Raw genomic sequence first — 12672 nt, 5'->3', positions numbered from 1 at the left:
CAGAAAGAATAAAGGATCTCTTAAAAGGCACACTGTACTGTCAGTGGAGAAACTGCAAATGCAACAGAGGGATCTTAAACATAGGTCCTCCTTCATAATCGTTAGAATTCCGAAGACATCGAGGTGGTGCAATTTCTGCCTAATGTACGCTTAAAACTAATAATGAAACTGAGGAGCATTCTGGAAGTTATTATAGATACGCCATTCTGGGCCTCTGCCGTCAGCAGTATCTCAGAAGTACTGATAAGATACCAGATCACAAACCATGTGAAAAAAATATGAACTGATGAAAACCACTTTGCCTAGCTCCATGAAAGCTAAAGCATTTGACAAATATGGCGGCAATTTTTTCAAGAAAAGGATTCACAGGATTAAGAGGACTGAAGTGACAAACAAAAAAGAATGTCTCAGATGTCTTAAGGTATGGTAGAGATGAGAATCTGGGCAAACTGGTTCAAACTAAACAAGAACTGAAACGAAGTGTGAGCTCCAAACTGAAACAAGCTCCAATAAAAAGATTTTTTTTGGTTTCAGATACCTTCCTTCTGCCTCCTTTTAAATCCTCTATCAATCTGCAGTGCTAGTGCCAAAAGACTCACTTACGCAAATATTCACATGCATCTGGTAAGCTGGTGTATCTTGTCTGTTCTTCAGAACACCCTCAGCTTGGCCATTTTTTTAGCCTAAGCCCCAGTCTTAACAGCACTTCTGCTGTATAATCATCATGCAATTCACAACCTTCCTCAGCCTGAAGCACACACAATCTAAATGGGACAACACACCTGAGGACATGTCAATTCTTCAAAGTATATAGAGGTACCTTCAAATAAACTGTTGCAGACTGACATCTTACACTGGCTATAGATCCACCCTCAGTTTTTAACCTGTAAAATCTAACACTCGACTCAATAATATATAGATTTTGAAATATGGTATTAAAAAGTATTATAGCCCATAGAGACCGAGAAACAGCACTGAATGAGCTTGTAAATCAATGAGACTACAAAATGCACCCTATCAGGCAAAAATATTTTGCAAGGTCTATGAAATATATACCAAATGTCTGAATCAATAGCAAAAAAAAATTGTGCAAAATACAGACAATGATACAGAGCAAGGGATGTAATCAAAGACATGCAAGGGGACTCAAGTGGTCATTAGATCTGTCCCTTACCCATGCTCACAGTCATAAGTAAATACCTACGACATTCCAGTTGTAGCAGTAGTATAGCTGAATGATGGTCTAAGGACTGAGTAAGGCAAGGTTCAGAAGAAGTAAAATCTGCTACTAAACCAACTAAGGTACTTGGAAAAAACAAACTTATTTATGCCACCAACTCTTCTTTAGATCTGCCAAACCTATAAGCCTTGCCAACATTAGCCCTGACAGACTTCTGTTTAACATGCTTTTAGAAGTCCCCGCACCCTCCTCTGGCAATGCATCCTTGCAGTTCTATTAGAGAGCTTTTTCTACTGTTGAAGCTGAATCTTTCTTTGAATTTGAAAACATTATTTCTTGTCCTGTCCAGCATGGGCTGTTGCTTTTACAATTTTGCACATAACTGAAAACTGTTAGCATGTCCTCTTTCAGTTTTCTCCTTTTTAGGTTAAGCAACTCAGTAGTTTCAATACTTCTCGTAACTCATGTTTCCTTGGCCTCTGAGCACCCTCCTTTCTTTCCCTCTGTATCCTTCAATGTTCTTTCAGTACCTGCAGGGCAGGTTTTCCAACATATAAATGGATCAAATAAAATGATGTCACTTCATAAGCAGTTGCCCTGCAATGGTCATATTATAGAAGAATGCTGGAATGGCAACTCTGATTCAAGTCACAAAATCCCACCAGAATCTAGCTAGCAATGGGTAAGTGAAAGGGAAGTTTAAGTGAGGAGTATAAGAACAGAATAAACATACAGCAATAATTTCCCTTCTGCTCTTCTCGTACTTCCACACTGACATGCAGCTTGGGCATTTCCAGGGTCAGAGGTGATACAGCTTTTAATAACCCTCAAGTGTACCTAATCCAAGAATCTGCCTGATCGCTTTTGAAACCAGGTACCCTTTCAACATAATGACCTGTAGCAATAAGCCCTGCCATTTAATTTCATGTTAAGAGATACCTATTTTGTGTATTTTGAACTTGCTTCTTGACAACTTCATTGTATGTTTTCTTGTAGCTATATTAGGAAGGACAGTGAGGTACCATGCTCAATTAATCTTCTCTACATCAGTTGTGATTTTACAGATATCTCTTTTCCAGACTGTGCAGTCCCAGTCCATTTCATTTTTCTTCACACAGAAGTCTCCGATTATCCTTGTAACCCTTCTCTGTGACAGGTCTACTTTGTCCTTCAAGATTCAGGCCTCAATGAATGTAGACAATGAAATAATGATGTTATAATGATGTCCCTTTTTTTCCTTAATAATTCTTATTTTGTCCATTTGCTTTTTTGTCTGCTACTGAGCACTCGACTGATTGTCACCTGTCATTCTGTAAACCAGTTAGTGTCTGGAAAACCTTCTGCAAATTCCTAGTTTTCATTCTTATATATACATATCTATATCTATCTATATGTGTGTGTGTGTGTATATATATATATAGATAGATAGATAGATAGATACACATATAATATATCTCTCCATATATTAGAATTTCTACTCACAGGTCTGACAGGAGCCACGTGGTCTGATTTTTTGTGTATCAAAAAGCATGCAAGTTTCATCTGTTCCAGTTAATAAGTCATCACAGCACACTTTTTAGGATGGATGATTTCCAGTCTCATTTTTAAGAGATGAGGAATCCCTCATGTTCACAGATAGTCTGCCCAAAGCTTAGATAACTTCAGCATTAAAAATACAGGCATGATTCCAAATCCTGTGTAAGCGAACTGAACAGAATTTGGCCCATTATTAATTAGAAATTCTTACAGCTTACACTCACTCTGTTGATGTGCATATAAGCTGCATTTTAAAAGCCCAGGAAAGGCATGACTAGGTGGTATTTTGGTAAATCTGGACTCTCCATTATTACAGCCTGCAGCACTATTTTCTTGCAACATATCTACTCATTCTTTCTTTCAACTATTCTATTTCAGGATGGGAGTTTGCTCTGAAGTGCCTATTTCCCACTCCATCTTTTACATATTAGATTTTCAATTAAAAAAATCCCTATATCACCTACATAAAATTAGCCACCTACATACATTTTTAAATACCTTTGTATTTTCTAAACATCTTCTTTCAAAAGGAAAGCAGATACATTTGAACGAGCCTTGGTGGTGTGCAGGAATCACAGAAGTCCAATAACTGCCAAGCTTTTGATTGACTGGTGTGTGTAATATCTGAAATACTAACAAAGCTGTTCCCTGTGTAATGAGATGGACTGCATTTCTCTGAGTGCATTCAGAATGAGTCACATAAATTTTGCATTCTGCACATGTGTCCCTACTCAAAGAATTTCCTTAAGAATGTCTGTTGAGAACTTCCAGGAAATTACAATAGTTTGAATAAATTTTGAAATATCTACATGCTTATAATATGATCATATAGGTATTTTAGAAAGAGAATTGAGCAATATATTTAAAAATATTCAGCACATTATGTTCAATTTATGCAAGAACATGGCAATCAGCTCTTCAAGCCATATTATTCACTCTCCAATTTCCCCTGTAATTTTATGATGCAAAAGTTATACTCCTAATTGTACCAAACAGCTATTTCCAATTATAAAATTGGCCCTTGAGATTTTTCTCAGAAATTTCTGTACAAACACAAGCTTTAAAATACATCTCTCTATAAATGTATTATCTCTTTATGGGTGAGAACTGCTTTTCAATTTCTTGATCACTGAAAAATTAAACAGACAGTAAGATACTTGATGGATGTAATACTACATAAAATCAGTTCCTAAGAGATGACATTCTGAGTGCCTGGAAATTAATTTAATTCTTTGATTCAGCCACTCTTTATGTGAGCCTCGAATTGTTGGGCTATAAATCACTCACATCTACCACCAAGAGGTTAGATGCACATAGATTCATGTTAAAGTAAGTCACTGCTGCTCAGTGTCAGCAAGAATCTCACAACCCAAACTAAATAATTTTACTTTGACATAGAGTAACAAAGATCTATCTTGCAGTTCCACATAGTAAGCTTTCACATACTTGAAAACAAGTATCCACCCTTACGAAAGCGAAAGACATTAAAATAATCTCAGAAAAGCAGTGAGGCATGCTCCAACCCAAAATAGAGCACCAGGCTTCTCATTCTGTTGTCTTCAAGGAGCTTTTTTTTTATCAGGCCTGGAATACGCTGAACTGAGATTCTTGACCTGCATCATCTCTGGTGTAAGTCAACTGTCTTGAAGGTTAACTGTTCAATAATGTCATGTTAATGAAGGAGACCCAGAGCTGGTAGACCAACCCAACAGGTGAAGAAGGAGGCTTAAGTATTAGCACGTACTATAAATTCCTCTCTGCATTCGCACATATGTCTAACATGGTCAAGTACAAACCATGATACGTGTATTCTACTGCATTCCAACTTTCCAGGACCATTTAACATAGACCTGGAGCTGGCTCATAGGCAGAAGGAGAAAGGCAGAAAGGGCACATTCCCCTTTTGCATCTGACCTGTAGACATGCCCCACAAGTTTTCACAATGCTAGCTAACAAATACGGCTCTTTAGCTCACTTTTTGACAGGTCATGCTCTTTTCTGGAGAGTTCTGTTTTGCCTCCCTGTACAACAGCCAAAGAACAATCATCGCAATCACTTTCAGGGTAGTCTGGGATATGTAAGGCTGCACTATGTCTCTGAAGAAGAAGAACAAAAGTTTTGAAAGGTTTTAAAATACTGCCATTYATAAGTGGTATTTTTGTATAAAAATAATGTTCCTCCCCAACCATGAGCTCTGTGCTAGAGGATCTTGGCTGCCCATTTGACTGAATTCTGTGATATGACTTTCACCGTTGTGTTAAAGTTCTTCTAATCTAAAAATTCCAGACTTCTTACCTTCAATAATACACTGATCAGGGATAGGAATTTTCTTCCCCATTTCCATGACATATGCTTTCACTTTACTCAGGTTTTCCTTTAAGTGCATGTAGAGCTTATCCTGGTATTCCATAGGATTCTTTATTGTCTCTGTACTTCCTTCATGGACCTTTTCTTTAGCAGATTCTGGCAGATTTTCTGATTCTGTGTAATCGATACTTTGGTGAGAAACCAAAGAATTTCCCAGTTGCATTTCTTCAGTGTCAACACTAAAAGGCAATTTATCATTTTCTTGGCTAACGTAGATCTCAGTAAAGGAGATACCAGCACTTATGTCCCCATTCTCTTGGTCTTGTCCGTTGTCTGAGTTTACCACCTTCATGCGGACTGCATGCAAAGCAAGACTTTTGGATCTGGAAAGCATTAAGGAAAGGAACAATATTTTGCAACAGAGGTAACATAGAACAAAACATGCTGAGCAATCAGACAGGAAAGTCATCTGAACATGTGCTCTCCCAAGTTACATCTATACAGCTGTTCCAGAAAGCAGAATTCGGGGCTAATTTAGCTAGAGGTAAATACCTTTTGATAAATACGCTTTTCCTATAGCAGATCTCAAACCACAGATTTAACAAGCAAATGAAACCAAATAATACCCATATATCACAATATCTGTATGCCATGGAAGGAACCAGTCAACTTATCTATAGGGAACTTATAAATACAGCACTGGAGTGTAGGCTTTATTGATCACATCATAAAAATGCCATCCAGCAGCGATTTAACTGAACTTAACCTGAGCCAGGATTCAGCCTCCAATTCTCTTCTACTTATATACTGAGCATAAAATTAAAGTCTCTGTGTAGTGAGTTGGAAGGCTATAAGTGAAGTGATTAAGAACTTTTTATTTACATGGGTTTAAATGGCTAAGTAAAGCGCTAGGCACTGATGAAAATCCACTGAAAGGCATTTCTCCTCACCCCTCTTTTCTCAGTGTCCTTTCTTCTAAGGAAATTTCATTTCTCAAAGGCACTCTGTGAACAGGAAGCATACAGATTTGATGTGTGTATTTGCGGAGACAGCTGGGAGACARTGAATGCATGCTTTCACTGAAGAGGAGAACAGTACACAAGCAGCAACGGCCCTGTCCAAGCTTCAGTAGGGGAGGTGACGTGCCAACTTTCCAAAGGCTCTGGTTATCATTACAGTAGGCAATATGACAAATTCTGTGTGGGAAGTATTACAGTGGGAAGAAAAAGCCTCCAACGTGAACCTGTTGTGCCCCAATGGCCTAACAAAAGGTGCAGGCCACGAGCTGAGCAGGTTCTTAGCTCACCGAAGATCCCATGGGAATCATGCTTGCCTTAACGCAGTACATACGCAACATACATGATAAAAAATTTGATTCAAATATTTAATATATTTTGATAATAAAAATACACAGTAGAGGTATTGATATGTTCCCTTCTAGCATTTTCTGCATGTTTCTTTGTTTCCTATCCCTYATGCTATTCTAGGGCACTGAGCAGTTTAAATAATTTAGAAAGATTTTATCCAGCCTGATCCAGGGCTGATTTCTCAATGTTTGGATAAAGTTTTGTTACAAAACTGATATTCATGAAAACCACTCACGCATTTTACAGAACCATACCTGTTAAATCTCATATCCTTCCTTTCTTCTTTAGAAACCTGGCCTAAACTGTATCTGCGCACAGAGCCAGGAGTACTGTTGTCAACATTTATTTTTTCTTCAAAAGCCTGTATTTTAACTTGTAGCTTTTCATCTTCTTCATTTCCATTCATAACAGATTTTAAATCATCCAATGGTACAGGAGATTCTGTTTCAGTATCATTTTCTATCCTACGGAAGTAAAAAGCCAAGGTTTAACTCTGGTACACASTGCTCATAGTGATGCTGACACTGCATTTTCAGCCTTTGACCCACATAATGTATGGGGTAAAATAATTATGTTTCAGCAGAGATTTTCTTAGAGGCTGATTAATCATTTTTAAGAAACATCTTTTAGCTCAATATCTCTGTCACACAGATCAGAAACATCAAACCTCTCTGAAAACACTGACAGTTGCATGTGCTGTATCTGCATAGGTAAAAAAACTCTTTTTCCTGACAGCTCGTGGGAAAATCTCTTGGAGAAAAGCTTTTTAACTGAACTTAAACCATTCTTCCAAGCTTACTAAACAGCAACTTGTTACATTATTTTCATAAATCAAAAGCAGAGCTAACTGCAGAGTTTATAAAAGTCTGCGGTTTTAAAAAWTTGACAAAAGTATGTGCAGTTTCTACTGCATTATTGTACTCTGTGTAAGAAAATCCTTTAAAAACTTAATTTAAAATAGGAAGAAACAGGCTCAGGAAAAGTTTTAAGTAATCTGACTGAAATTCAGCAAAATAGAAATAAAATTAAAATGAACATACTTCTTGGACTGCAGAGCAAGATGTTTTACTTTTAAATTTAAGCGCTACATTAGTCTCAGAATACGCAGTCTTCTAATGCAAAACTCAAAGATAGGTTTAAAGCAAATAGGAGAGAAGCTTGTGATCTTAAAGGCCAAGAGTAAATCTGCATTCAGCTACACTGCTGGTAGAAAGGAATTTTCTAGCGATTAGAATATTCAACGACCAGTGAAAAATGTCTTTAGTTAGAAGCACGGTAGCACTAAGGCCCAGAGAAAACCTTTGCAGGAGAGTCCCAGTGTAACAGAGCCAATGTCCAAACCCTCACCAGTGGAAGCACAGGGATGCTCTGAGGTTAGCAGAGGAGCTACACTGTATCACAGAATTGGTAAGGTTGGAAGCAACCTCTGGAGATCATCTAGTCCAACCCGTTATGCCAAAGCAGAGTGACTCTCTTGCCAAAACTAGATTTCCTAAACCAGTCCTCAACCAGAGTGCAGCACACATACAGGCAATGCTCCTGAAAATGGAGTTTGCTAGGTCCCAACACTACTCACCACGTGCAATGCGCCCTGTCGGGAGGGCTCAGGACCTCTGAATATAGGCCAGAAGCCTAAATCTAGATACAGTCTCTCACTTGAAAATGCCAGCTTGGCMTTTTATCCAGCTAGAAGAATTGAATTTCACAATGAATCAACAGAATGCTCTGGCCAAAGCACAGTTATTGCTTTCCCTGTTGAGGTATGTGCTTTCTGGTGAGGATTTATGTGAGCGGGAGCACTTGGTAGAYTTGCTGCTCATCATGCATGCTCCCTCTTACTCCCACAACTATGTGGCTACTGGCTCAAAAAAAACCCACAAAGGTAGCGCAAAGACAAAAACAAAGCACAGAGAGTGGACTGGCAAACTTTTTATGCCAGCATGAGTTCCCAAGGAAGGAAAATGGTATGCTCACCCTGCAAATTCCCAGCTTTGTACGAACAAATGATCACAGCTGCCTACAGTAATTCAAGGGAGAATGAACTGCAGCATCCTAAAGACGTTCAGAAACTAAGTAAGTCTGATTTGGATAGTGCATAAACTTTGTAATCAGAATCAGAAGCTTCCTACAAAATTAAGGGGCTTTTGGCAGCATTTATTTATTTTAATTTACCCACAGTTCTAATGCAAGCTCGTTTTGCTTCTAATTTCTGGTAGAGYTAGAAGCAAACATCTGAATGGCTAGATTGGTAAAGTATGAATATGGAAAGCCATAAATGAAAATTTTAGAACTCTACTTTCAAAGACAGCAGAATCTCATCAAGTCATGCTCACAGTTGGGAAGCTCACTAAGAATTTCCAAATATTGCATATTGCCCATTTAAAAAACAACCACCAAGGATAGTGACTCACAAAATGTGCTTTTGCATTTGTTTTAATAAAGGAAGTTCAGGATATTTCTCCAGAGAGTTAGCAAGTTTTGTCTTGTTTTGTTTTTAATTTAGGCAATATATTAACACTGCAGAACATTTTGAAAAAAGATATTCTTCTGTAATAAAAAACCTCAGTATGACCTTTACTGAGAAATCTTTCTGGAGATGTGGGACAAGATTTAATTTATTAGAATAATGTCACTCCCAAATCCCTCTCAACAGTGCTCTCATTGTGGGAACTAAGCACTAACAAAAATAACTGCTACATACATATATACACATAAAACCCTCTGGCTACAGAGGGGGGATTGATGGACCGATCAGGTTTATGAATGACAGATCCAAACTAGCAAGCCCTTATGACATTTTCAAATAAGAACGGGCTTTTATAACAGCACCTTTTTTTCCAGGTTTCTCCAGTCTAGCCCTTACACAAAGGGCTGTCGATGGATTTTGCAGGGAATACAGGCAAATGCTTCTGCTAGACAACCAGATTAAACAAATCTATTTGCCTTACATAAAAGAGCAGTAAGTTAGCAAATAYGTGGCTCATCACTACTCATCAGTCTGCAAAATAATACACTACCACAGCTCTGACCCAGTGAGTAGACACGATGGGGCCTGGCACAACTTGTCATGCCCTCAGCAGCTAAACAAAGCCCAACGCTYCTCCCTAGGACGCCCCAAGGAGGGCCACTTTCCCTCTCACCTGTGTGCGCTTTGCACCCAAATCAATTCCCGGGAAGCAAAGAGACTAAACCTAAGTGGAATATTCAATGACGCCTACACCCCACGCACAACTGGAAGCCTGGCAGGCCCTTCTGCTGGCCTCTCCTTCCAAGGACAATAAACTAAACTATTGTTTGAAATCTTGGCAAAATGCATTTAGTACTTTGCTGAGGTTACTGGAGGAGGATCAGCTTACACCAAAGCCCAGACTGTTGCTGGGAGGAAAAGGATGCAGAAAGCTACTGTGAAACCATAAAGAACTTGCTTGCAGAGATCTTGATGGTACTACGCTATTCTATTTCTTTGCTTTTAAATTATCTGTAGAGACTTAAATATACAGGYAAGCAAGTCAAGAGGGGTATTTGAAAAATATTTCCTCAGTCCACCAACGCTGTTATCAACATCACCAGCTAGGTGCTTAAAATGGGAAACAAGCACACACAAATATAAACTACTAAAAATACTCTCTAGATGGAAGTGACATGAATGATCAAGTGCAGGTCTTTATGGTTCATCAAATGCAGACATAATCACCTCTTTAAATATGATGGAAGTGCAGATTTCAAGAAGGCAAGTGGCAGATGCCTTGGGAYAGACAGATTGCTTTTCAAAGACAGCAGAATCTCAAGACCTCAGACTCACAGTTAGGAAGCCAATTAAGAACTTCCAAATATTGCCAAAAAAAMCAACTAAGAGAATGTAGCTAGCCAGGCAATATTCAAGGGTATTACATACAATAGGAGACTGCATCCTCCTGCAACGCCATTTACAGGCTCTGTATATACAGGTCACTCATAACGAAGGCCCATAATATTCTGAAGAGCTGATGACAAGGGACACAGACGGCAGACCACGACAGAGTATGCCTGAGTGACTGAGCTCATTCTGAATGGGCTAGCAGATCCCTCCTGCTCCTTCTTCCAGCTTCACTGCMTGCAGTGCCTAGGATGAAAGCTGAGGCTCAGCCTGAGTGGTGGTGGGAATGCCTGCCTCACAAAGACGATCTTCTTGGTACCAGCACTGCTTCTAAAGCACAAAATTAAATCACCCTACTTTCCCTCATCAACATACGAAAGTCTTAGATACTATTACAGCTCTCTTCACCACTACAAATGTTGATTTAAAGAAGGACAAATACTATAGAAAATGAAAGGCATATGAATTGTAAATGAAAGATAAATGAAGCCATATGCTAGATCTACCCTCTCCTTTAAGGAGTAAGGATAATTTCATCCAGCCACTATGTTAAAGTGAATAACAACGAGTATAGCCTATTATGCTGCCCCCCTCCTTTTTTTTTTAATCTCAGAATGAGGGCTTGAAAGTGTCATTAAATTTTCCTTCTTTCTTTCCTTCCCTTCTTTTAATTGATCAGGCTAGACTGCTAGGTTGTATCAGTCCATTAAAATTTTGTATTTTTTTCTTAAAAAGCACCTCTGAGATTGAATAACTTGCAATTTTGTGACAGTAAGGGGCAATACTAATAGAGTATCACATGGTTTTAATTATACTCTCCACTACATGCATGCAAAATTTCCTGTGTCARTGATTCCAAAGCCAGCAATCACTGAAGAAATCAGTTTCTTCTTATGTAAACATATGCTTCTGAAAGGAATGGTTATAATCCAGCCACACATTTTCAAAACCTGTTTTCCCTTCACAGCACAAATACTCTGAATTKTTGCTCTTTAGAAAACACTGTAGCTCAGTAATTAGAGCATCTCTGGAGCTACTGAGTATATTTCCATGTCTGCATCTGGATTGATCCCACTTATGCTAGGACAAGTCAAAAGAAACTCCACTTAAATCAATGGAAAACTCCTAATTTTAGTCTTAAGTGTTGCCTTACAGCTGTTCTTGCCTATATCACGCAACAGCTGATACTATGCTTGATATAGCTCTGAAATGTAAAATCAAAGACAACCCTAAAACTGTAATTGCGAAAAATCAGTGTYTTACGCTGTGATGTTTTGAAAGAGCTATCAACAGCAGTTGAAATGGTCTTGTTTGTGTTTGATCTACGTGCCACTGAAATAGTGGGAAATTMTTCCATTGACACAGATATGAAATCTATCTGGCTCACTTGTATGTGCAGTTTAATGCCATGAAAAATAGATGCCATTTGTTCAAATGATGCTTTTACCGTGCCTTACCCTACTGCAGACTAATTCATTACTATCACATTTTCCCAGGGCTCTCACCCACATAAAAACGAAACAYACTTTAAAGGCTCTACTCTAAATTGTAGTACGTTCTTCCTCCTCCTTCCTGTTACGTCCACCTCCCTCAACTCTTACCTTTTGCCTCCACACGCCCTAATGCCCTGCGACCCCAAACTGCATTCATTTTCTGCATGAAACCCCTCACGTTTCTCTGCACAAACCTTCAGCACAAAAGTTGTTCAGATAGCAAAAACGGGCTGCAGCTACAAGAATACAGGGAACCAGAGTCAAAGAGGCAGACGAAGCAGTAGAAATTAAGCGATAGACGGAGAATCAGAAATAATTCTAGAGCAGTTTGTTTGAAAGGATTCATGCCCTGCCGCTGGACTGAGCCGGCTTTGTGTGCAAGGCAGACACCATTCCAACAGGAAAGAGTCTGAGACAGCAATTCATTACCCAGATTATCATCAAAGAGCAACAGGTTTTTGTTCCTATCACCTCTGGCTACACTCAAACCAGCCTCATGACAAAAACAGCTCTTTCACACAGACTATCCTGTCTCATAAAAGCAGCAACTTATCCAAATAAATGTTAAAAAACAGCAACAAAAACAAAACAGTGAGGCTACCTTCTATTCTGAATTCTTTCCACTACTGACTTGAGGCCAAAATCTACCCTTACTTAAAATGAAATAAATTCTGAGCAACTGCACTGAAACCCTAGGATAATTTTGGTGCATTTTCATTGTGTCTTCTCTACGTATTATTATTTAGAGTTTGGTCCTCTAACCTCACGGCAACTTTTACATTTCAAAAACAGTTGCATTTTCATTCACTTAYAGGTATGGCTATGTTCAAACATGTCACTCAAACAAACGTAATTAAAACAAGTAAACAATGAAAGTCTTTTCCTTTTGTTCTTAGTATATGCAGTAGTTTCTTTTTTTTCTGAAGGAAAATA

General features: G+C 38.6%; 1 protein-coding gene across 1 annotated transcript in view; it reads right to left on the bottom strand.

The window, feature by feature from the left end:
- The window catches only part of VEPH1 (ventricular zone expressed PH domain containing 1), an 89061-nt gene that overhangs the window by 41502 nt on the left and 34887 nt on the right, over positions 1–12672 (bottom strand). Inside the window, exons 7-8 of the mRNA XM_085304067.1 lie at positions 6645–6854; positions 5012–5406 (exon numbers count right to left, since the gene is read on the bottom strand). Coding sequence (XP_085160193.1) covers positions 5012–5406; positions 6645–6854 — 605 coding nt within the window. The remainder of the gene's footprint in view (positions 1–5011; positions 5407–6644; positions 6855–12672) is intronic.

The sequence above is a fragment of the Rhea americana genome, unplaced genomic scaffold (assembly GCF_003343005.1).
Source record: "Rhea americana isolate MKP2758 unplaced genomic scaffold, rheAme1 scaffold_202, whole genome shotgun sequence".
NCBI lineage: Eukaryota > Metazoa > Chordata > Aves > Rheiformes > Rheidae > Rhea > Rhea americana.
This window is presented reverse-complemented; position numbering and strand designations above follow the sequence as displayed.